At 38.3% G+C, this 23,792-nt stretch overlaps 1 protein-coding gene across 1 annotated transcript in view; it reads left to right on the top strand.

The window, feature by feature from the left end:
• Window positions 1-23,792, top strand: part of BANK1 (B cell scaffold protein with ankyrin repeats 1) — a 151,539-nt gene that overhangs the window by 56,352 nt on the left and 71,395 nt on the right. Inside the window, exon 8 of the mRNA XM_086746705.1 lies at window positions 8,996-9,192. Coding sequence (XP_086602831.1) covers window positions 8,996-9,192 — 197 coding nt within the window. The remainder of the gene's footprint in view (window positions 1-8,995; window positions 9,193-23,792) is intronic.

Genomic DNA, 23,792 nt, shown 5'->3' with positions numbered 1-23,792 from the left:
TGACAGGCCTTACATGTAGTTCCATGTTTAAAATGGTCTTTTCTGAATGACTGGTCTGTTATACCTGATCTGTTATATCGATATAACCAGGTCTCAAAAACTTGTGTGATTACCCCTCTCTATACTAACGTATGTATATGCAAGCATGCCTATAAATAAGATGGGCATAGGGTAAAATAATCCATTGTTATTTCCCTGGGGTAGGCTCAACTAGAATATCCTCAGTATTCCTATTTTTTTAAACACTAATATCCTGATAAACTTACTGTGTTATGTAACATCTAACAGAACAATTTTACCTGCTGAGCAGAGGTGTATCACTGGATATAATGATTTCTGGTAAGGGAAGTTTTTCAAAAGATGCCGTGGAACACAAATATGTTTTCTGGATATTTGAATCTCTTGCTGTCTAAGCAAGTGGAATTGTTTGAGCAGCACATCAGACTTTGAAGTTCATGGCAATATGAAAACCTAGGGCTATAGCTGTTCTAGCACTTGAACATGTTTGCAATATCCTTTCTCTATGGGATCTCACTTGTTGGACTATATGCAGGAGGGAAATTACATTTCTACCTAAATGGAGGCAATCATGACATTAAATCTTTACTTATTATTTGACCTACTCTTAAGTTTGTCAGTATTATTCAAAAGAAATTTATTTATAAAAGGCAGCAATTTGAAATGGTTAAAAAAGAAATTTGTGCTGATTTTTTTTGTAAAATGTGGTTTCCAGTTGTAGCCATTGGAATGTATTTTGCTGTCCATAAGATGAGTTTCAGTTGCTTGCTTCTGATGAAATATCCTATTGTAATAGTTACTGTAGTAACCAAAGAGTACCAGAAAAATGTTGTTGAAGTTGCCGTATATATAGAATCATAGAGTAGTTAAGGTCGGAAGGGACCTTTAAAGGTCATCTAGTCCAACCCCCCTGTAAGGAGCAGGGACATCTCCAACCAGATCAGGTTGCTCAGAGCCTCCTCCAACCTGGCCTTGAATGTTTCCAGAGATGGGGCATCCACCACCTCTCTGGGCAACCTGTTCCAGTGTTTCACCACCCTCATGGTAAAAAATTTTTCCTTATATCCAGTCTGAATCTGTCTCCCTCTATTTTGAAATCATTACCCCTTGTCCTATCACAACAGGCCCTGCTGAAGAGTTATTTCCCTATCTTTCCTGTAGGCCCCCTTTAGGAACTGGAAGGTCTCCCCAGAGCCTTCTAAAAAAGCTTGTCAGAAATAAAAAGGTCTGTTGCTCAGACCTGAACTGTGCCTTTTTTTTTTTTGTTTTAATTGCTTTTTTTGTTGTTGTATGATATGTTTTATGTAGTTCTAAAGAAGGTAATTTTATCTGAACTTTGTCAAAATATATTTAGGATTTTATGCTGGCAGTATAGAAGAATTAAGATAAAGACTTTTATTCAGCTTATCAAGGGGAAGAATGGGTTAGTAATGAGTGATATGTAGAGAGAGTATTCTCTGGTCTCTGAAGGGGAGTGTTGGAAGCCCAATCAGCTGAGAAAGCTAAACGCAGACTGAATAGAAGCCACTGGAAAAACACTATTTAACAACAGCATTAACTGAAAGATGGAGCCAAAGCACATCTGGGATTTTTAGTGGTGGTGTCCTCCATCCCTTATGGAAGCATGTAACTAAAGCTGGAAGGAACTGTCCTGAATATTTGGTACGTTCTGTACCAAACTGATTTTGGGGTACCTTGTATGTATGTTATTCCTTTATATTCTGGTAATAGAATCCAGTCAAAACGTACTAACAAATCCAAACTGGTATTTCAAAGCTTTTCTTGAGCTTGGGAAGCTCTGGTTCTGCTCGTGAATCCACAAGTTTGGGAATTCTTGGTGCGGTCAATCCTATCCAAGAGATGTCAATTTACTTGAGGAAGACCTTTTTTCCACCATTAATTAATTTTCCCTTTTTTACAAGTTATCTGTTACTATTGTTCTGATTAAACTCAAACATTGAGGTTTATGAAAAGTCCTGAATTTACTCTTTTTGTAGAAAATATTGCTTTTTGTCACCTGACACTGCTAGCTACATGACAAGTCCTATCCTGATTTCTCTAATTCTTTTTTTCAAGCTGAAACATCTATCCCAAAAGAAGAAACGGAGTCTGGGTTTTCAGCTGCTAGCAAAACAATGGGGGAGAAGAAACAGATGGGGTTTTAAGTTTTTGTTTGTTTGTTTGTTTCATTGATATTGACACAACAGAAGTAATTTTAAGTGTCTATTTAAATTACTAAAAAAAAAAAAAAAGAAGTGATGTCCTGTATCAATAATTTGGGATATAAGAGAAGAATGTCTTACAGGATCTGCAGAAGTATCACTGTAGGCTGCTCTGCTTCCTTACTGCGATTTTATGAAAATTCCCACAGGCTAAGACAGTGCTGCAGTACAGTAATATTAGATTTTATGCTTGTTTTATAGCTGAGGAGTTCCAGAATGCTCTGTGGATAAGCACAGAGAAGGGATTATTACAGGACAAAACATACAAAACAGAAATTCCCTCTTAACCTTGTGTATGTCAACTAAAACTTTAATTGAAAGCAAGCACTGGCCTCAAAGTTAGTTGAAAGTTGAAGAAGCCACCTTAATGTGCCAAAAAATATGCCACTGGGCATTTTCTCTTTAACCTTTCTTTCCTGCTTAGGATCACCGGCTGACTAGTTCAGTTCTTGGTGGAGTTGCCAAACAGCAGCAGCTTTTCTCTGCAAACATTCTTCATTAAAGGACTGCTACAGAGTAAAAGCTGCTCACTTTCAGTTACCAGAATAACTACTACTTTTGCTCAATTCTATATATTTATCTGAAATGTATCAGTTGTTCCAGTTTCACAGCTGATAAAAGTTCCAGCAATTTTCCCCAATTCAGTGTGACAAATTTACAAGTTCAAGAATGGTATTTTCTGTGTGAAGCATGTGTGCTTTCAAATAATTTCAGCATCTTGCTACTGTGTATAATACAAAACTTCAGTTAAAGCAGTTAAACACAGTATGGTGGAAATTTCTTTACAGTAGAACATCTAATTTGTTTTAAGAGCTCACTGAATTTTGTGAATTGGCAATTAAGTGAACAATTGTAATCTTTTAAAAACCAAACACAAGTCTTGCAGTGGGTTATTCTTACTTGGCGGTTTTGACAATGGTACTCTTAATTGTCATTGACTTTTGCTGTAGAACCTGTAGGAGAGCGATAACTCCTCATTTGTCAGGTGTCTTGGGAGGGATTTATCTGTTCGTGATGCCTCTTTTCAGAATGAGCCAAAAAGAAAGACCAGTAGGCTTCAGTAATCTATTTTGAGGTCATTAACCTTACTATATTTTTAAAATTAATTAAATAGGTATTTAGGGGAGGAATTTCTGAGAGGTTACGTCCAACAACGTCTTTTTCCCCTCACTGCATGGGTGGCAAAGCGATTAGCTTATACAGGGCAGAGAATGACGACTGGTACCACTGCTGCCTACAGAAATGGACATTGAAGTGTTACTGAGGTTACTTGAAGGAACATCAGCCATCGCAACTGTTGGTATAGCATTTACCAGGGGAGCGATTGTATCAGGGTGGCTCAAGCAGTTCAACAGTTTGGAGTTTTCTGTCAGCAAGACTTGAAAGTTTGGCCCATGAGGACTGCATCCTACTTGGTGTAAGTGCAGGGGGCTGCTGGTTGTATTGCCTGAAAAGGCTTTGCAAATCAGTGTTAAAAGCTGTTGTAATTGGTTGAGCTCAGTATGGCCATTTAATGGTCCTCACAATAACTTTTTGCCTTGTGTCACAACTCGATGGCACCAAGCTTCTGTTTCATGGGCAGAAGAAATGAAATCTGTATGTTTGAACTCAACAAAGCCTTTGCATGTGTCTTCTCTAATGGGCAGTTGATCCTGTACAACACTGAAACAACATGTAGAGGTCCTCCCTTTCTGAGAGTAAGCCTGGTGGTGCCATAACAACACGAAGTTAGTGCCTGCGAGTTGAGGGCTTGCTTATTTTCTGTATTTTATTAATGTATCACCATATATTGATACCTGGAAGAGATGTAGTTATGAGGTGTTTAGTGAGTGGAGAGGCAAGGTGACAAGTCAGGGGACTCCTAATCCTATCTAGTGATCTACAAAACTAAAGGAAATACAGTGCACATCTGTCTTAAACCTGAAGATGCTCTTACGGTCCGAAAGTGTTGTCGTAATTAAATTAAATGGAATCTCAAAACCCAGGACCAGTAGACAAAGCTACATACCTGCTTTCTCCACAAATTTCTGGTGTTTGTATGACTCCATCCCTCCACACCATGTGGTATGTATGAGCCATCTGTGGGAACAGCTGGTACAGTTTGATTTCTGAAACTGTTCATGGATGACTAGAGTGCAGAAACAGCAGTCATCGTGGCTGTAAGCTTTATCATCCTATATTGGTTTTTTGTTGCCAAATCTCTAACTTGCAGCAGCAACTGGATCAATCTCATGCCTAGCATTAATTCCTCAAGGAGAGGGGAAAAGAAGTCTGAACAGAGCTTTCTCTGCTTCTAATCCCAACCTTTTTAGTGCCCAACCTAGGGGGGGAGGAGGAATATTATCATGGCCAAAAGAAAGCAGCTGAAGTCCAAAGTATGGTACTGGGAATAACATGAGGGTGTGGTTCAATGATGGTTGGATTCCTTAAAGGAAGAGTCTTCCCCAGGTGGTCTCTTGAGTTAGAAGCCTGTATTTCTTGTCAACAGAAAGAGAAGAGTTTTCGGTTGTTCATTTGGAGGTAGGGACACCTGGCTGAGGAGAGCACAATGGTGAGTTTTGTTAACTGGGATTGCTAGCTTAGGATGGTAGAACTTGCATGACAGGAGTCAGCTATTTCCAGACGGCTCTTCACTCTAATGCATCTGTACAGTAGGAAGCTCCAGAAGCCATGTGTATGCTCATCTGATAGGCATTTTTTCTAGAAAGTGTCCATGTAACCACCCTACTGTGTGAGGCTTATGTCATTCAGATTTCCTTGCACAAGCAAATAGGTCTTTGGGTTCTGTGCATTTTGAGCAGAGTAGAAGCACCAAGAAGTTCAGTAATTCCTGAGGAGAGGGATTTGAAAGTTTTGCATGTGGCTGTATATTGTGTTTTATGATCATGTCCTCTAGCTAACCGTGCTACAACGTAGTGTGTTGCATGGCCTGGCAAAAATCCAGTGTTCTGTCAATACTGTATTTTGCGAAATCTTTGTTGGGAAGAAGAGCGTGTTCCTACAGTTATCTTACTAAAAAGGAACTGTGTTTAATTTTATGGAATGTTCATAGCCAAAAAGTTCTGCTCATAGAAAGTACAAACTATGTATTATATACAAAATATTTCAGCCAGCCAATTTTACTTTGTATTAATGTTAATAACAGTATACCAGTAATGATATAGATGTGATGATTTTTTTTTTTCCCAGAGCATTATATTCCTGTTAAAAATGCTATTATGCCATAATCTTTTGTACTACTAAAAATCTTTCAATGCAAGGGTCAACCATTTATTTAAAGATAATAAAGACATAATTGTTATAGAAATTGATTTCATCACAGTGTTTAAATGTATCCGTAACAATAGATGTGGCAGAGAGAGTTCTTAAATGAAATTAGATAGGTTTAAGTAACTTGTGTTACTTATCCTCTCTGGACTTGGGGTTTTTTGACGGCACTCTTGCCTGTTGCACTTGTTTTAAGCATGAGGTGGAAATTCATGCTGTGAAAGTAAGTCATTTGAATTACTCTTTGAACAGGACTTTCCCTTTTACGCTCATTTTTAGAATGGATACTATAAAAAGATAGAAAATTTGAAATTATTTATAATGACTGTTAGTAGATTTATGCTTGAGCAAGGCTTGTATCCTGGAATTAACACTACAGTAATTAAGTTCAGTCTTTAGGTTTAACACACTCCAAGAAAATAGTGTAGTCCTTGTAGCTGCTTTGTTCAGAAATATCATAGTGATGCTAGCATTGATGCTTGTTTAAAATTAACCTTTTTGGAAATGGCCTTTCCACCTGAGATCTCATTGGGTCTTGTACAAAAAGAAAATCCCTCTGCTATTGAATAAAAACAGTCCTGCTTGTATCTGCGTATATATGTATGGAGTTTTGTTGCGTTGTTGCACAAAGTTGCTGACTGATAGATTGGTAGGGAGCATTAGCACCATCCTTAATGGTGCTAATACTTTGCAAATAGCAAAGTATAGACAAAAATAAGTCAAATGGCTGTACCCTGGGGTAACATTTATAGGTCTAATTACAGAATTAAGTCCAGTTTGTGGAACTTAAGTTTAAGTGTTGTGCAATATGGAGTAAAGAAGTTGTGCGGCACCTACTTCTCTCAACAACCTTATCTGCTCTACAGTTTTAAGATTTCCTATTGTAACTCAAAGGATTTTAAAGCACACTGCAAATACAAAGGAATACAATCTAAGACATGTACCTTTGTCGATAGAAGCTCAGCCTGCCAAGGCTTCTAAAATAAGTGACTTGATTTACACAGATGCTGTTTATTTGCAGTTTCTTGGTTGGATTTTTGGTTGCCTGGTGGAAATAAAAGTCAGACAACACTCAATTTATTTAAAAATCAATTTAGACTTGTTAATGTGACTTTCAACTAAAATGTAGCCAACTCAAATACCTTGTGTCAAAAATTAGTGGAGTGGGATAGTGGTGGCATATTCTTTGTCCAAAATACAGTCAGGAATTGTACTAACAATTTTTCTGGTCAATCTGTAGTTAGCTGTGCCTATTCCAAGAACTGTTCTTGTTCTTTGAAACCTTGTATCTAATGGTGGGGTGAGATTTTACTCTCTCCCATATTAACATTCTGCAGGAGCAAAAAGGGAAGGGGAAAAAAAGGTACACAAATTCTCGCTGAGACTGTAAAAATGAGAAAGTTTGTTAAAGACTGGCAGCTTAAGAGAATTCCAAAAGGAGTGATAACTACTGTTTAGTCTTTCTTCCAGCACATGAAGGGCTGAAAACGTACTGGCTAGTCTGTACGACAACTGGTGACTGCAATATAAAAGAGAACTCAGGAAGGCTGGAAGAAACTGTGTGGATTCCCAAGCTGTAGTCATGGTTGGGGGACATGTGGAAGGAGACTGTCTGGAGTTGAAGGAATCGTGAAGTTACAGCAAAAATGGGCAGGCTGAGCATGAAGAAATTACCAGGACAAACTGGTACTCATTGAGAGCTCTGAGGAAATTCTAAAGTAAAATACCTGGATTTCTAACAGCAATGTGCAAGTTCTCCGTTCTGGAGTACTAGCAGGTGTAACTGTGATGTCAAAAGTGAATTTCTTTGGTCACCTTGAGAGCTAGAAGTAGGTTAATATGTTGTCTCTACCAGAAAAATTAATAGAAACTGTAATAAAATAAATTTTCTTCAATGTGAAGTCTTGTTTTATAGATTTCTTGTAGTTTTCTTAAGAGTCAGCAAACCTGATCAAGTCAGTGTTTGGGCATGGCTGAATTGCTGGCCAAAAGTGAGAGGCAAACAGTTGGAAAAAACTTACGCTAGTGATACAAAATAATCAGAGTAGTAAGGAGGAGGCCTAATTGGGAAGAAACATGGGGAAAGGTCTTATGAGATGTAGCAATTAGGCAGCAAAATGTTGAATGCTAGGTAAAAACAAAGTGATGCAAGTGGAAAAAGCAGTCTCATGTTGTCACGCAAAATGAGAGGCTTTGAGCAGTCTATTAGCACTGAGGAATAAGACCACGCAGTTCCATGATAACATCAACTTGTTGCTAGGCAGCAGATCAAAAAGCAAATGAAGTACTAGGAATTATTAGAAAAGGAATAGAGAACAAAACAGGACATAATTACGACAATGCATAAATTACATGGTTCACCCACAAATTGAGTATCATGTGCGGCTCTTCTATCATCTCAAAATAGTTGCATTAAAGCTGGAAAAGGTTCAGAAAAGAGCAATGGAGGGGATGGAGTTGTTTTTTCTATAAGGCACCATTAAGTAGACCGAGCTCTTGAAGGAAGAAGTTCTGGGAATGAGTAAATCTCTAGAAGTGCAGAGAGGGCAGACAGGAATGGAGAATAAGATGAATGGGGGACTATCAATTGAACCTAGCAGGAGCCAGGTTCAGAACAAACTAGAGGAAGCAGTTCTTCATGCAGTGGGTAGTAAAGATGCTGCTAAAAGGCCCTGAGGATGCAGGAAGTTGGTGATGCCTGGGGCAGGCTGGATGTGTACTTGGAAAAGAGAGACACTGCATACTGATATATAGACAAAACACAGCTCAACAAACCACAAGTGGTTAGAAAGTAGAGTGTGAAGGCAGAGCGAAGTATTGTTTATGCTTGATCTCTTTTTTGTTGTTGCTGTTATATGTAACTTGTGGCCATTCTTAGAGTTATAATACAGGACTATGCTGAAATCATAAACTCATCTCAGTTTAGCTTTGTCCTAGTTCTCCAAGGTGAAAAATAAAGTCTGCGATTGAAATGAATATCTTACTATTTCAGATAAATCCCAAAAACCATTACCCCATACATTCATCTTTAAGTTCTCTGACTTTTCATTACAGGGATAAGCAAATTTTTGCAAGTCTCTGGTAGTCATGTGCCATAAACCTATAAAAATGCCCCATTCAAATGTCTCAAATTAAAAATATTATTTAATGCTTTAGGAATATACACCTAAGCAAAAGCATGTTTTGGCTGTAGAATTTTCTTACCCTTGCAAGAAAACTTACTTCTTAATAGAAAAGTGCATTAAAATTCTTCTGTCAGGAAAAAATGAGATTTCTCAGTTACGCTAAAGGTTCCTTTATTAAAATACATATGTGAATTCTAAAACTCTTAGTTGGAGGAATTGTTCTTTGGATGCCACTTTCATATTGGCAGTTTGATAATTGTGATTCCGTAGCACTAATGTTTTAAGGAGTTTTGTAAAAGATGGTGGAAGATGTTCTGTAAAAGCAAAACTGTTATTTATGAAAACTTTTTTTTCCGTATACAGATGGCCACTTGGAAGAATTTCCTACTCTCCTTCACTGTGCAGCTAGATTTGGATTAAAGAACCTTGCAACATTTCTACTCAGTTGTCCTGAGGCCGCACAGGCTTGCAAAATAACCGACAAATATGGAGATGATCCAGCAGGTATCGCTGAGAAGCATGGGCACAAGGAACTAAGAAAATTAATCAAAGAATTGTCAGTAAGTCCATATGCTTTTTCATGTCATCTGTAACCAAGGGACTATGATGTTGTACTATTGAGATCTCATATTATCTCCTCTTGTAAAGCCTAATGTGTTGTAGTCCTTCTGTCTGAAAACATTATTATACTCCTCCTGCATCAGAAAGAGGAGTCAAAATGGGGTACAACCACTTTCTTTGTGCACTGTCATAGTGGAGGCCAGAGTTTTTGCACTGGCTGAATTTTTAGGCATGTAATGGAAGGAGAACAGTGAATTAGAAGTACTGCATGTGGCCTAGCTAGGTGGGTGCTTTCAGTGCCCAAACAATGGTTATATTGTTAGTAGTCTGGCCCAGCCTTTTGGAGTAGGAGACAAAGACTTCTCGAAAAGTCACTTTAAAAGTGACTGAACTCTCTTAGCATTGCCACTCTTCAGCATTCAGCAGAGAGTTGTTGATGTCTGTGCATAGTTCTAGCATGCAAACTATTGCCAATAAAATCTAACAGAATTGGGAGTATAAAAAGCAATGTACTGTAGTGATATTTGGGTGCTTTAGCCTATTTTAAGTCTTTATTGCGCTGACTAAAATAAGAGCAGAGATTATAATTCTTGCCCAAGAGGTTTTAAAGCCTAGAGAACAAATCAGGTAAATTATATTTTGAAAGAAAGACAGGATGTGCACATTGGCGTAAGTAAGCCTGTGTTGTGAAGACCTGGCGCAGCTTTCTTTTTTTTTTTTTTTGGTATCAGACTCCATGTTCACAGACAAGTGGTAACAACAGACATGTGAGAGGAGACAATACAAGGAGTGAGAAAGCCAGAAGTTTCACAGAAATTTCACTTTTCTATTAACCAATCATCTTGATGTAAACATAAGACTAAAGATGGTCTTTGAAAAAATATAAGGTGATAGCTGTGTAGATTATGTAGGGGAGAATGTTTTGCATGACTAAGGAGGAAAATGCAAGAAACTTAATGGTAGTTTAAGGTAGAAAGAGATATAAACAAAGGAAACACTGGCTGGCTACTTATTTAAATTCTAAAGCCAAGGATATAGAGATTGGTCAAGTTTTTTCTTTTGATGCAGTTGGTATCTAATGTAAAAGTGAAGGAGAGGGACTGGGAAAACTGAAGGCAAGTTTGCTGTGATCAGTGTTAAGCAATGAAGATGGCTTTCACAGTGTTTTATGAGCAGATTTTTTTTTTTAATGAGTTCAAGAAGAAGAAAATTGCAGACCCCAGACCCCAAAAGTAAGGCATTTTGGCAGTGGTCAAGGTGGTGAACGAGAATATGCCATTTAACTTTTTGTTGTTGTTGAACAGCTATTGATACAGGCTGTAATAATATTGAGGCTGGGAGAATATCTGCAAAGCAGGTATTTCTCTGTTTCTAACACTGTTAAAGAAAGCTTGTACCAATTGAGAATGAGATCTGGTGTCTTTTCCTTGCATTTCTGAACAATGAATCTGTTCAGATCTCAGAAGCACTGCAGAGCTTGTTCTGCTGAGGGAGTGCAAAGTGTTGTACTACAGAGGTGATACTTTTACCTCATTTTTTGAGATTGTAATTGAGGTCAAATTTAACTGAACAAAGTGTGATTCTCCTTACCATCCAGTACGAAGCTGTCCACAAAACCAGACTGTCTTCCTGGGTCGACAAGTTAGTAATTTCACATTTAACAATTTTTAATTGCCATAGTTGTCTTACAGTCATCCTTGCACTGGTCAGAGCGCTCCTGCCAGTAGCCGTCTGATGTGTAAGGTCAAGTCCTTCAGCATGGAGTTTACCAGTTTGCTTTGAAGAGAATGGAACTGTTCCTCAACATCCCTCCTATGGATCTGGCTAAATGCCATCTTTGTGTGGTCAGGTACATGCTGTGTGTAAAGGATTGGTAAGATTAGGCAGAGTGTGGATAAGGTGATGTTTAACTCTCAGTGAAATAACTAGATTTCTTTTCTAAGATGGTCATATGAGTCAGAGTTGAGCGTGGAAACATACTTTCCATGGTTAATTCCATAGGACACTTATTTTTTTTATGCTAGTGTTGTAGAAACTCACCCCCCTGCACTTCAGACATGTGTCTTTGTTGTGCACTGCACATGGGACTGGAGGCTTCATAAAATGAATAATTTCCTTTTTATCCTTAGAAATGCACCCAAATTCAATGCCATGCTACAGTTTGGGGCCTCTGTAAGAGGAGACATAAGCGCACGTGGTACACGCAGACTACAACTGATGCACATTGAGAGAGTGGAAGGCGGCGTTTGTGAGGGTGATACATTTCACTCTAAAAAGCATGGAAAGTGTGTGCATACCTCCGATTAGCTTTTCTTTTTTGGTAGGATTATTAATTGTCCTAATAAAGTCCTACTATAAAATTATCAGTCTAAACCATGGATTTATAATGGTAACTCTGACTTTACACCATGTAATTTTTCACAAAAAAATGGTTTCTTCGTGATACATATTTGCTATTGTTTGCCTGTAAACAGTTAACAATCGTTGTTCTTTGCTCATGATGACTGCTCTCCCAGGTGTGAATACTTACCTATACCAGGACTGAAATAAAAACAACTCTACTACCATCATAAGCATGTGCAGTCTGGTTAGGACACGCAGTTTTACTACCTATTTTCAGTTGATTCAACTGCCGTGGCTTACTAATCCAACACAAGTAAAAATCTAAGCATACTTCAAGTGTGCCAAATATGTAGTGCGGTATTTGAGAAATGTTAGCTCCAACCACTGGAAGAAAAATGGCTTATTTGTGTCCCCTGTAATAGTGCACTTAAGAACAAGAACACTTACTGTACTTCTGTAATTGATGGGAATGTGGAAAATAAATATTTGCATGGCTCTGAGCCAAGCAGAATGTAGTTTAACCATATTCTAGGAACTTCCCGTTACAGCTGGATTATTGAAATTGCTCATTATTGCAATAGAAGTACTTTAGTACTTGGCATACCTCTTACTGTTTTAAAATTGTTACCGGTGTTTTGCCATTCCTTTAAGGAATAGCCCCAAAATATACACGGTAATTCATCACTTCTATCTTAAAAAGCAATATGGTTCCAGAAAAATTAGTGTATTAAAACATATGTTCAATTTGTCCAAAATCCTGGGAAGCGTCTTTCATTTGCCCTTGTGCTGAGGAATCCTTAGGGGAGTGAGAATTCCCAGAGGTGGTTAGAAAAAGAGAAAGCAAGCAGCAAAAGAAGTGTCAACGCCACAGCTGCTGTTTCTGCCTTCAAGCCCAGGGCTTTGCTGCACAGCCCTCTTCGGTGGCTGGTGAGCACATCTGTGCTCAGGGCTTTTTGGTGATGCAGCTTTGTTGGCAGCACCCTTCAGCTCCCATGCCCAGTAGGCTTACTGGAAAGGTGCTCAGGGCTCCGCTGGCAAAAGTGAGCTGTAGGAGCTGGCTGATTTGCACACTGGGTCATCTGCATGGCCCAAGTTCCCTGTCCTTGTTTAAAGGAGAAATCTCTTTTCCGGAACTGGACACCGACAGTGTTGGTGTGGGGAACATTACAGCCACAGAGGGCAGATCTGGAGTGCCTGGTGGGTATGCTGGGGGATGACCTCCTGATCGGTGTCAAAACAAAGCAGAAGGGAAGGATCACGTAACATCTGGTGTGCTTCTGTTGGTACAGCTGTGTGAATGGGGAGGGAGGAGATTTTCCCCTTTTAGTATCAGTGTTATATGCAGGGCCATTAAGTGTTAAAAACATCACACCCTTCAAGAACCTCTGTAAATGTGTGATTCCACAAATGGCAGTGTCTGCCTTCTCTGTCAGAGATCCTGCATTTTAAATGTTACTTGAAAATGTCTCCTTTGTACTGAGGGAACACTGCAAGACTTGATCTATTTGTGTTAAAGGTACTAAATTGATGGAGCTGTCCCTAAAAGCGTTTTGGTGGGGATTATGATAAAGCTCAGCTCCAAATGTGCCAGCAGTTTATTAAGCAAATTGTATTTTTCTTGCGTTTCAGCACAAAGCCACCTAAATGGACGTTCATTTCCAATTTCTACATGTTTCATTATAGGTTAGATGAAGTAATTCCCTCTTACATAGCATAAAAGAAGGATATTGCTTAAGACTGTGCGATAACATCCTGAATGTTATCTTTGTCTTGTGATTTTTTTTTTATTTTTATTTTTTCTCTGTAGAACCAAGTACCTGAATATTTTCCATAATTGCTTTTAGGTTGAATTGCTTGACTCAAGTGTGTGAACGTATAACAAGTAAGAGACATTCAGTAGGAATACTGGCAGGAATCGTTGTCTCAGAGTATCTGAACAGGGGAAACGATGAACGCTGAGTTTGGTTGATCCAGCTGATGGCTCAAATGCCAGTAAGAAAGGCCAAAGTCCTTTTGCTTTCCATCAGCCGCAGGCTGGAAACATATCTGCGATGAGTTGTGACAGTACTGTGATAGGTAGTGCCTTGTTAAGCCACAGAGGTTTGCTTGGATATCAGGGCCGCGTTTCAAATGTTGGTCTTTTGCATACGCTCTCTCCCTGAAAGCTGCTTTGACACCAGTTTGTTCTTGTCGCCAGCTGTGGTCTTCTAAGCCTCCAGAAAATAAAGAAATCACTTAAATGAAGTTCTTGTCCAGCACACAAAGGAAGATTTTTAAAAAAATAGATGAGAGAAAATTTCTAAGCATTAAGTGACTAATGAGGGGAGTATGTTCAATTTGTGACCTAACCATTTGAAACTGAAGGTCGCACTGATAGCCAGTTTAGGCATTTCTGGTTTGGTATGGATATAATACTTTGCTCCAGTACTTTGGGTTGATAATTTCTCCCTTCTTTTACTGAGAACTGTGCTGCTGAATGTGTCGTCGTCAGAGAGATTACTGTGTACCACTTGTAGTGTACATCACAGTTTCTAAGAAAAATACAATTCAGAAAGTGTTTTATTGGTTGTTTAATGCAAATAACTTTGGATTGTTGGCTTTGGCCTTTAAAGCAGATTCCTAGGGATGCCATAAATGTTGTTCAAATATAAAAATTCTAACAGTCATTTCATGTTGCCACCGCACAATTGAGACAGCAAAAATTCATTTTTATTTTTAAAATGCCTTCTAACATTTCAGAACTGGTTGCCAGAAATCTCTAGGCAGAAAAAAGCAGGTTAATTGAGCTTTTTTAACCTGCCGGAGATCTGTGGTGAGGCCTGTGACAATCCATGGCAGAACAGTGGACTGATGGAAGAATCTTCTTCCTCTGACACCAGCAAAACTCTATCTGGATTTCTTGTTTAATATAATTTTCTGTCTGCTTGCTTCAGGCATCCCTTAGGCAGCTATTGAAAATATAATGGGTATTTAGTTCTGTACATGTTGGTGAAGTTCCTTTAGAATTGCATGGATCGAGACAGGGCCCTGGATAGCCTTTTCACAAGAAGCTTGGGTTTTTTCCAGAAGGGTGAGTTACTTCAATTCCCTTCTAACTGTTGAGGTACATCCTGCGAAGTCCAGATCCATAGTTACCGTGTTCACTGCTGCTAGCAGTTCCCTCGGTAGCAGAGAGAAACAAAATCATACAGGTGGTCGTAATTTTCACTCGGAGCCTGTTTTATGGGAGACACATGTTTTGGATAAGTTGGGGCGGGGAGAAGTTTTTGTTTCTGAAGATGCCAAGCTGTATTTATAAATCTTAGCAAACACCTCTTCCCTCTCTGTCTTATTTTGAAGTGAATGGTTGAATCAGAATACAGAATTTCTTCAGGTGTCTTCAACATGATGAAATAGTAAAGAATCTACAAAACCAGTGTATTCTGGAAATTGAGGATACTTTTTTCCTCAGTGGTTTGATGTGAAAAGAATCTTGCCTGACTTTGTAGCTACTATCGCCAAATGACAGTCAATCTTTAGATGGTGGGAATCCCTTCCACAAGGATTCTTATGGTTTGCTAGTGTGTTCTAGAAGCTCATCAGGAATCTGCTTTTTTTGAACACAGAAGAATAACTATGATTTATGTTTAGCTTTGTGTTTTTATAGAAGGCTATATGATATGGCAGAGCTCCCCAGCATTGAAGAGTTGTATTTTTAAGTCTCGTTGCAGTATCTTCCTGACCTACCAATTTTCTGCTGGGGAAGGACCACATGTAGACAGATGAAGTGAATATATGTGAAAGAATCTTAAATGAAATTAATCTGATTGCTATCAATATTTCTTTAATTATCTTAAATGCTACAGTAGCATTGCAGTGGCCCGTAGCTCATTACTTTCAAATAGCTGGAAGAGTATATGAAAGAGAGGAGGATTAGTCTGGTTTCTGAAATTTGTGCTAATTCATTAGTGATTCCTTGGTGAAGCCTCCTGGGATCTTATTCTTGACACAGTATTTTAATATTCAGAAATGTTGGTTATATGCATCCTTGGGTACACTGGAAGTTACTTAACTGAAATGAATAAGTGAACATATCCTTTGATTTTTTTTTAGTGACTGGATATTCACAAATCAAATTCTTAAACTTCTTGAGGAACTGGAGCTAAGTCCTGTGGGCTTCTGCCAGCTGATATGCAGATACTATCTTATGGTTTGTAGCAGATGTTTGTTCACAAGGTTCTCTTTGTCTTCCAAAATTGCTTGTGGAGAGGCTTCCTGTTATCAGTGCTTGGTGTCTTATGTTTAAGATTTGGTTGGGGAGTTTATTATTTTTATTTGTACTGGCTGACAAAGTGTGTGTGTCCCCCCCCCCCTCTTTTTCACATGTTCTCAGGGGGATGTGCTCCTTGTAGCAGTAACTTGCTGGCATATACTGCCTTTTGAGGCAATTTATGTTTTGGTTAAGAGGTAAGTTTCAGATTGAGCATGGAAAAGCTTGACTTTTAAGGAGAAGAGGCTAGATTTCTCATTCTTAAAAAATCACTGTCATTACACTAAACACATTTTTAAAGTTTCTATGTAGACTTTTATTCAGACTAGAACCTTACACCTTAACTGTGATTAAATCTTCTGTCGTAACTATGTAATTGAGTACAACCTTCTTGCAAAAAGAATGAAAAATGGAACTGCAGATCTGGAAAAATTACTTCTGTAAGAGATGCCTGTTGAAATTTGTGTGTAATTTAAAATGAACTAGGATGGTTTTTCTAAAGAATTGTCTGGTATTTTGTCTCATATTTTGATATTCTGTAACTATAGCAGTGACACAGTGGAAGTCAGTTATTTGCAATTCACTGTTTCAAAAAGCCTTTATGATTTTTAAGGGAACCTTGAATACTAATGGAATTTCAGGCAAAATGCTTGTGAATTAGAAGTAGGAAAAATGAAAATGGGTTCTATAATGAGACCTCTGTTCTTAAATGTATTTAGAATTATAAACCCAAGGTATTTTCAGAGGTGGTCCTGACAGTTTTGTTGACAGGGCAAAGCAAAGACATTTAGCTGAGGGACTTTCTGGGAAGGTGGGGTGGGGAGTGTCCAGAGTGTCCAAAGTAGTGTTTAGGCTGAAAAGAATCATCCGTATAATTTATCTTCATTATTATGCTCTGAATTTGCTTGAATGTATGAAAAACATTTGCCTAAGCTATTTAAGTTAATGGAAAATGCAAATACAATACTTTACAGAAGTGAGAGAAAATAGAAGTGAGCATGTTATGTTGTTGTGGAAATAAATGTGATCAGGTAGATAAAGACTCTGTACTAGCCTGAGGAGATGTTAGAAGGTATATGGTAAAGATATGTAGTGTAATGACTATTTTCAAAGTAATTGAGCTGCTTCTACTTAACCTCTCTCATGGTACGTGAACAAAGAAATTTGACATGAAATACTGTTCTTTGTAAGATGTAATTTCTCTGTTCAGCTAGTTAAGATACAACTGAAGCTAGAGACGTAGTATGGATTCAACAGACTAGAGATTTTTGTGTATGTTGAGAACTTTTCATCACTATGTACTATGGTGTTTTTGTCATGAGGATGTGAACCCTCTATCTGAATCACAAACCAGTTGCACAAGGTTAAGGAAGAAACTTTCCCAGGGAGAAGCTACCCCATAGTTGTCCATTAAAACAATTGCTCTTTGCACCTTTCCATCAACTTTCCTGCACAGACTGTTCCAGTAACTGTGTTATTAGGTGAGAAGATTGCCATTTTATTTCTTCTTCCTCAATATAGACATCTCAGAAGCCCTTACAATGCAAAGGAAATGGTGAAATGATATAAAATAATCTGCTAGCTCCAGGTTTAGTACATAAGGAAGGATTGCTGGGGCATTCCAGTGGAAAGTCTGGAAGCAAGATTTGGGTCTTGCCTCTGTCAGTTGAAGCATTTTGAAGGTATGTGTGTAACTGTCAAAAAACAGATTTACCTTGATACAATATATGCTCTCAGTGAGGCTACCTGGAGTATGCCCTTTGGCTGCCTCCCAGTGATCTGAAAGGAATCAAACTTCTGTCATATTTTACAAGTTGTTCATCACAAAGAAGTATAGCATATCAACAGCACCTTTCTCCAAGCCTCCACAGAAGGGAAAAAGGAACAGAAACAAAAAAAAAAAAAACAACCCAAAACAAAACTGTAATAAGGGCTTTTCAGCTTCATGACGGAAAGTGAAGGAAAATTAGGAGGGGAAAGGAGCTGTTAAAGTTACTGTGGTAAATATAATCTGTAAGATAAAACCACCTACCTTTTGAGTGTCATTGCAAGGTCTGAAGGGAGCTTTTTGATCTCAAAGCCCTAAGAGAAATAAGGTGGAGATGCAGGAATTAATGAGTAAAGTTAGGCAAGAGGCTTGCCATGTCCTTAGCAATCTGAAAGTTCAGAGCTCTGCACAGAGCTGGTAGTGACTTACCAGTCCTGCCTACAGCTGTAATTTATTGCTCAATTAGAAAAATTGTCTTTAGGCTCTACATCAATAGAATGACCATTAGGGAAAGACACTTCTCAAAGCTACCAAGCTTTGAAACTGCTTAAGAAAATCCATTTCTGCCCTGCATATTGTTAGTCCTGTTTAACACAGCCATGCAGCAGTCTCAATTTATAATTTTGACTGAGGACTCTGCACAGAAGGCACACTTGTTATTTTGCCTTCTATTGTTCCCACCCCCGTATATTGTTTTACAATAAATGATTCAGCATTTCATTGCCAGGACTCTAGGGTATCTAACAATAATAATTTCCTTTTCTTATGTTTGGTGCGAACTTAAAAATGGTTTCTGAGTTCACACACTCTACCGAACTTGGAAGAACATGCAGCAGTTGGCATGTATATGTTCACTTTCATGAAGAAAGCCAATATGTTAATAGATTGCTTTATAATACATGTTTAATTACCATCATAATCACTATAATTGAAATTGTATGCTGTGTCTGTAACAGACACAGGCAGCCTTCCTCAACCCCAAGAGCTGTTTGCCAGAATCTTTGTGTAGCTGGCAGCAGCAGGATACGTATGTCAGGGATTTGGGAGTAGTCCTCGGGCAGAAGTTGTTAATGATTCTCTGTGGCTCTTACTGTAAGTGTGAGGCATATAACTGGATTTTAGCACTCTCTGATAATGACAGTCTTAAGAGCCATGTTGGCTCGATTTTACTTGCTCCTGAGATTTCAGGTTATTTTGCTGCTCCTGTATGGTCTTGGGGTGACCTGGGAGCCATCCTTGAAATATTAGAGAACTGCTTGAGACCTGCGGTTGACCGCCTGCAGCCTTCTGGATTCCAGCTGAATGAATCTGCTGTTGATAAATACCCCTTTCTGAGAGCAACAAGAATGAAAGTAGGCAAGAAGTTCTCCTGCCACATGGCAGGCACTGGCAAGTTCCCTTCAGGCTACCTAGGAAGATGTAGAAATCGGTAGCTATACCAGACATGGAAGAAATACAATGAGTGTGATTCCTTATTAGATCACTTAGTCAAACCTTCAAAGATTTTTTTTTTTAATGAGATATATGTTTTTTTAAATGCTGCCAGTTGATAGCATGTACTATCTTACATAAATGTGTTAAAGCATTGAACAAAAGTTTCCATGGAGACTTAATATGATGCCAAGGTGCTTTCCAAATTAATTCAAGTCTTGGGTTGCAAGGGATGGGGATTAAAGGTGACAAAATCTGATACTGATGTGTATAAATCTGCAGTCAGTTCTGGCCAGCTTGTCCTAGGGACACTTGTCATCATTGACAATATGATCAGTGAAGTTATAACTGTAAAACTAGTGATTTTTTTGTAGATTTCTTTGTTCCTCTGTCCAGAAGAGTTAAACAAGACAGACCTAGGTGCAGGCCTGAGGTAATCATGCACATACAGAAAAAGAAAGAAAAGCCTCCTTCTGGAAAATCCAAAATAATGAGATAATTTTAATAATAAGATAATTGCAGAATTCTGAAAGCAATCATGATTGAACTCATTAGTGAGAAGTGTTCACCTGCTTTTTTTCCAGATTATTAAATAAAGAATAGGGTTTTTTAGGGTTTTTTGTGCATTTATTTTGTGCATTTTAAATGTGCCCATGTAATGCAAAGAGAAACGTGGTATTTCTTACTAGTTTTTTAGTAAATAAAATTAGAAAGAAGCAAGTGTGCATATACAGTACTCTGGGAGTGCATTGTGCTGTGGTTCCTGAAATACGGTGAGAGCTTGGGCACTCGGTGAAACAAGCTTCTCGCAGAACCTTGACTGAATTATTACTGAAGAACAAATAATGCACAGTGCCAGGAGCAAAATGCAGCACATTGTTCAGGCAGCACTTAACTAGGAGGAGTAGTTAAAAGACTTATTGGAGTAGAAAATCTCCAGAAAGGTGGTAAACAACTGGGTGTAGGGTTTTAGCAGTGATTCACTCTCTGTCTGCAAGCCATAGGTGACAGCAAAAAGAGTAGAGGGTAGAAGGGCATGAGCAGAGGCTTTAAGCAACCGTGGAAAAATGCAGAGCTGGTGGGCTACTGTCGAACAAAACATCCACTCCACGGAACAGAAATAACATACCTAGGGCATAAATAAGCAAAACCATACCTTCATAAGAGCTGAAGTTTTAACTACCTACCACAGTAGAAGTGAAGAAAGTAAAGAGATTTGGAACAGAAGATGATACAGGGATTGGCACTTACTTGGAATTGAGAATTTGGTCTTGGGGAATTATTTCTAATCTGGCTTTTTCCACCAGCCACTGAAGATCACCAGGGTGAAAATATACGTTAGACAAGGTACGCTGATCTAAGTAGAGATGAAGAAGCTCAAAATGATCACTAAAGTGTCTGGTGTTCTGAGGTAGTGTGACTGTGAGCATCAAACTAAACTATACTGTGTGGCACCTTGTTCTCATAAGCATATAGTCAAAATTTGGTGCTTGTGGTTTATGTAACATGGCCACTAGCAAAAATAAATGCTATTATGCCAAGCAAATGAGAAGGATTTAGCAGGATTCCAATAGTTTTATAAGTTTAATATCCATTTGAAAAGCTTGTGTTAACTGAAATGGATCATAAATGGCTTTATTGCTGTTAACCTAAGAAGTCTGTGAGGGCTCAGGGGAAGGCTAGCTATGGATTCATGGTCTGAACACATGACAGCCTGGTTATAAAGGACAAATGAAAAAACGTGTATTGTATTTGGAGAAAGTGAACTTCATGATCTACAAAAAAAAAAGGGCTATGGAGGGTTTGTGAATGGTAGCGACGACAATAATACAAAGCAACAAAGATTGCAAATTCCCAGTTATTACTATAATGTGTTTTTCTGCTATGCAGATGGGATTTCTTCTTTTTTTTAATGAGATAAGGCTGGAAACCTTTATACTGTTTTGGGCAAATACATTATAGAGAGTACAAAAGAATACAAATGCATTTAAGAACATAAAAATCTATGGCAGGGAAGGCAAAAATATTTTATACTTGCATTGAAGGAACCATATGAGTGGAGATGCAGCTAAGATTTTTCATATATGTAAAAAATATAGGCCAGGTCAAGTGAAGTAATTCATTGTTGATAGTTTGTGAAGAATTTTCTCCCTGTAGAAAAGTAGACCCAGGTTTGTTTATATTGCTGGGAGCAGGAAGAATCATGTATTCTGTATTTTTATTCTCATTTCCTTAAGAGAACTTCAAAAGATTTTTCAATATCTCTTACAGAAACTGTAGATAAACTAGTGATTTGATATATTAAATCTTTATTTTACTGGGTAGCACTGTACTTCACCTAGTAATATATGAAAATTGACTGTATTTATATGAGCAAGAGTGAAAGGCTTTGCAATTAGATACAGGTTTAAAAATGTGAGTGCTGTCATTCATTATTTTAATTCTTAAAAGGCTAGTGAATAATGGTATTTAAAAGTAGCTATGTGCTAACAGGCTGTAGAATTATTCTTGGATCTGTATTAAATCCTGTAAGTTGGTAGAATAATGCAAATGAATAATGGATTGTCATCTTCTGTAACCAAAAAGGTTGTACTCTTGGGAGCAGAAGACAGTTGCTGTCAATGTGAAGGGCTGCAGCATGAATTTGTGGTCTAGCAGCTCTCTACACAAGACTATTTAGAGTGGTCTCAAAGATTGCAGATTTCAATGTTTTCACAGAAAAATAGTGGACTATTTTGCAGACTAACAGGAGATTACCATAAAAAGATGAGGCATAAGAACTGCAGGATCTAACCCATCTGGAAGAAAGAAATGGGTTGTTGCTACCTGACAGCAGTGATGTTGACATGTTTTAGAAGACTTGAAAATCTACCCACATTTGCAAGGAGTCACATGGCGTATTTGACTGCTAGTAGTTTGTTTATTTAATAAATTGAAAGAGTTTTAATTGCCAAGAACCTTAGCTTCATGAAGCACGTTTCGAACATTTTCCCTGATATTTTGTGAGACTTGAATTCATCAGCAGCTCAATAAGTTTGTGAGTCATTTTTGATATTTAGAATTGTAATTTGACCTTTCGTTTGAATTTCTCTAGTTACAGATATTTCCATTTCTAATACTTAATAGTTGGGAAATTTTATTGTGTTCATTATAATTCAGTTAGCAGTGAAATGTTAATTGAATATTGCTAGTTTGTTTAGATAATAACTCTAGACTAATTTGCAGATTTTTCTGATTGGAGGAAGTTCTGTGTTAGATTGCTGCACAAATTATTATAATGGTCTTATAACTGTTATTGATTCTATTGGTACTACAGCAAGCTCATAGCATGCTGGTATATAGGATAGGAATGTGGTTAAGAATTGTTCCTGAGTGATTTGGAGAGTAAATGCTTCCATGGTGTACCCGGTTCGTAGGATTCCTATCCACGAAGTTCACCCAGCATATGGTATTTAAAAGCACAACAGTATTTATTGCTCTGTTATAGCCTTGCATAAGCAGTTACAGTTCCTAGCGTAAGCAGTTACTAGCGTATTGTTTTCCCTTTATGAGAGTCTTACCCCCCCAACTAAACCAGAGACACCGCTGAACAGGAGGAGGATGATCAGCAGGGTCAGAGCAGAGAAGGGAGGAAGGCGCAGCACCTTCAGGGGGTTCCCTGTTGTTCATAGAGTGTGCTCTGGGTCCTTTCTGTCTCCCTCCGCTCCAAGCCGCCTCTGTTTATACCCTCAGCAGACTCAGTGGCACAGTACTGACCAGGTGTTGGTGCACGTGTAGCCAGCGCATGCAGCAAGGCCTGCCAAGGACGTGCCCTGCTGGCTAACAGCGGTTCCCAGATAGCAGCAACTTCCTGCTCAATAACAACCCTCCTAGCTCCCCTCTCTGAGGTAACAGCCCTCCTAGCTCCACTCTCCAAGGTCGCGTTCCCACAGCTGCGTGCAGCTTGCAATTTCCCACACGGGAACCTACACGGACCATCACTGAAATCCCTCACACATGCCACCGCGTGGTCCATAGTTGGGACACTGTGGTACTCCACAACCCTCACTCTTAAGCTTGTAATTTCCCACAGTGGCCCTACACGGACCATCATTGAAATCCCTCACACACATGGTTACTGAATTCTTCAATTTTTTATCTCAGCATTGAGAGGAAATGTACATGAGCATCCCTATTTCCAAATTAGTATCAATAGTGTGATTTAACAAAATTATTCTAGTCTTTGGCTCATAACATTTGCAGTTCTGTGTTTTTAGCAAAACATTTTGTAATTTTAAAGATGTTCTTGATTATATCTTTCAAGTGTTGCTTTAGATGTAATATTCACATATCAGTATAGCTTGTGTGTAAAACTACATGGTGATCTTTCCTAGATCTCAGACACAGAAAATGTCATGCATTAAAATGTGATATTAGGAATAACAACTAGAATTATCTCACATTACAAAAATGTACCAGTAGTTGTTGTCCTATATATCAATGGTTTATTGCCAAACAGTATTCTAAATTTTTGTCCCAGCTCCAACATCTTTTAAGCATTAATGCTCAGAGTATGTTAACTTTTTTCAAGATTTAAAGCTTGAGGTTTATTTGGTAAATATACATATGATACAGATTAGATACTCTCTGTTCCCATCACCTGGAACAATCTGCAAAAATGACTAGAGATCTAAAGTCAGAAATCCCAGCAAAATCATTGCCCCTGACCCATTAAGCGCATATTCTACATCTGGATACAGAAGAGGGATAAGCGTGAGCTATTTGAGTCACAGACTTTACATGTCTTATTCCACATTATAGCTGTCTGT

The sequence above is a fragment of the Chlamydotis macqueenii genome, chromosome 4 (genome assembly GCF_036417535.1).
Source record: "Chlamydotis macqueenii isolate bChlMac1 chromosome 4, bChlMac1.mat, whole genome shotgun sequence".
Taxonomy (NCBI): Eukaryota; Metazoa; Chordata; class Aves; order Otidiformes; family Otididae; genus Chlamydotis; species Chlamydotis macqueenii.
The sequence above is the reverse complement of the archived record's forward strand: the minus strand, read 5'-3'. Positions and strand labels throughout refer to the sequence as shown.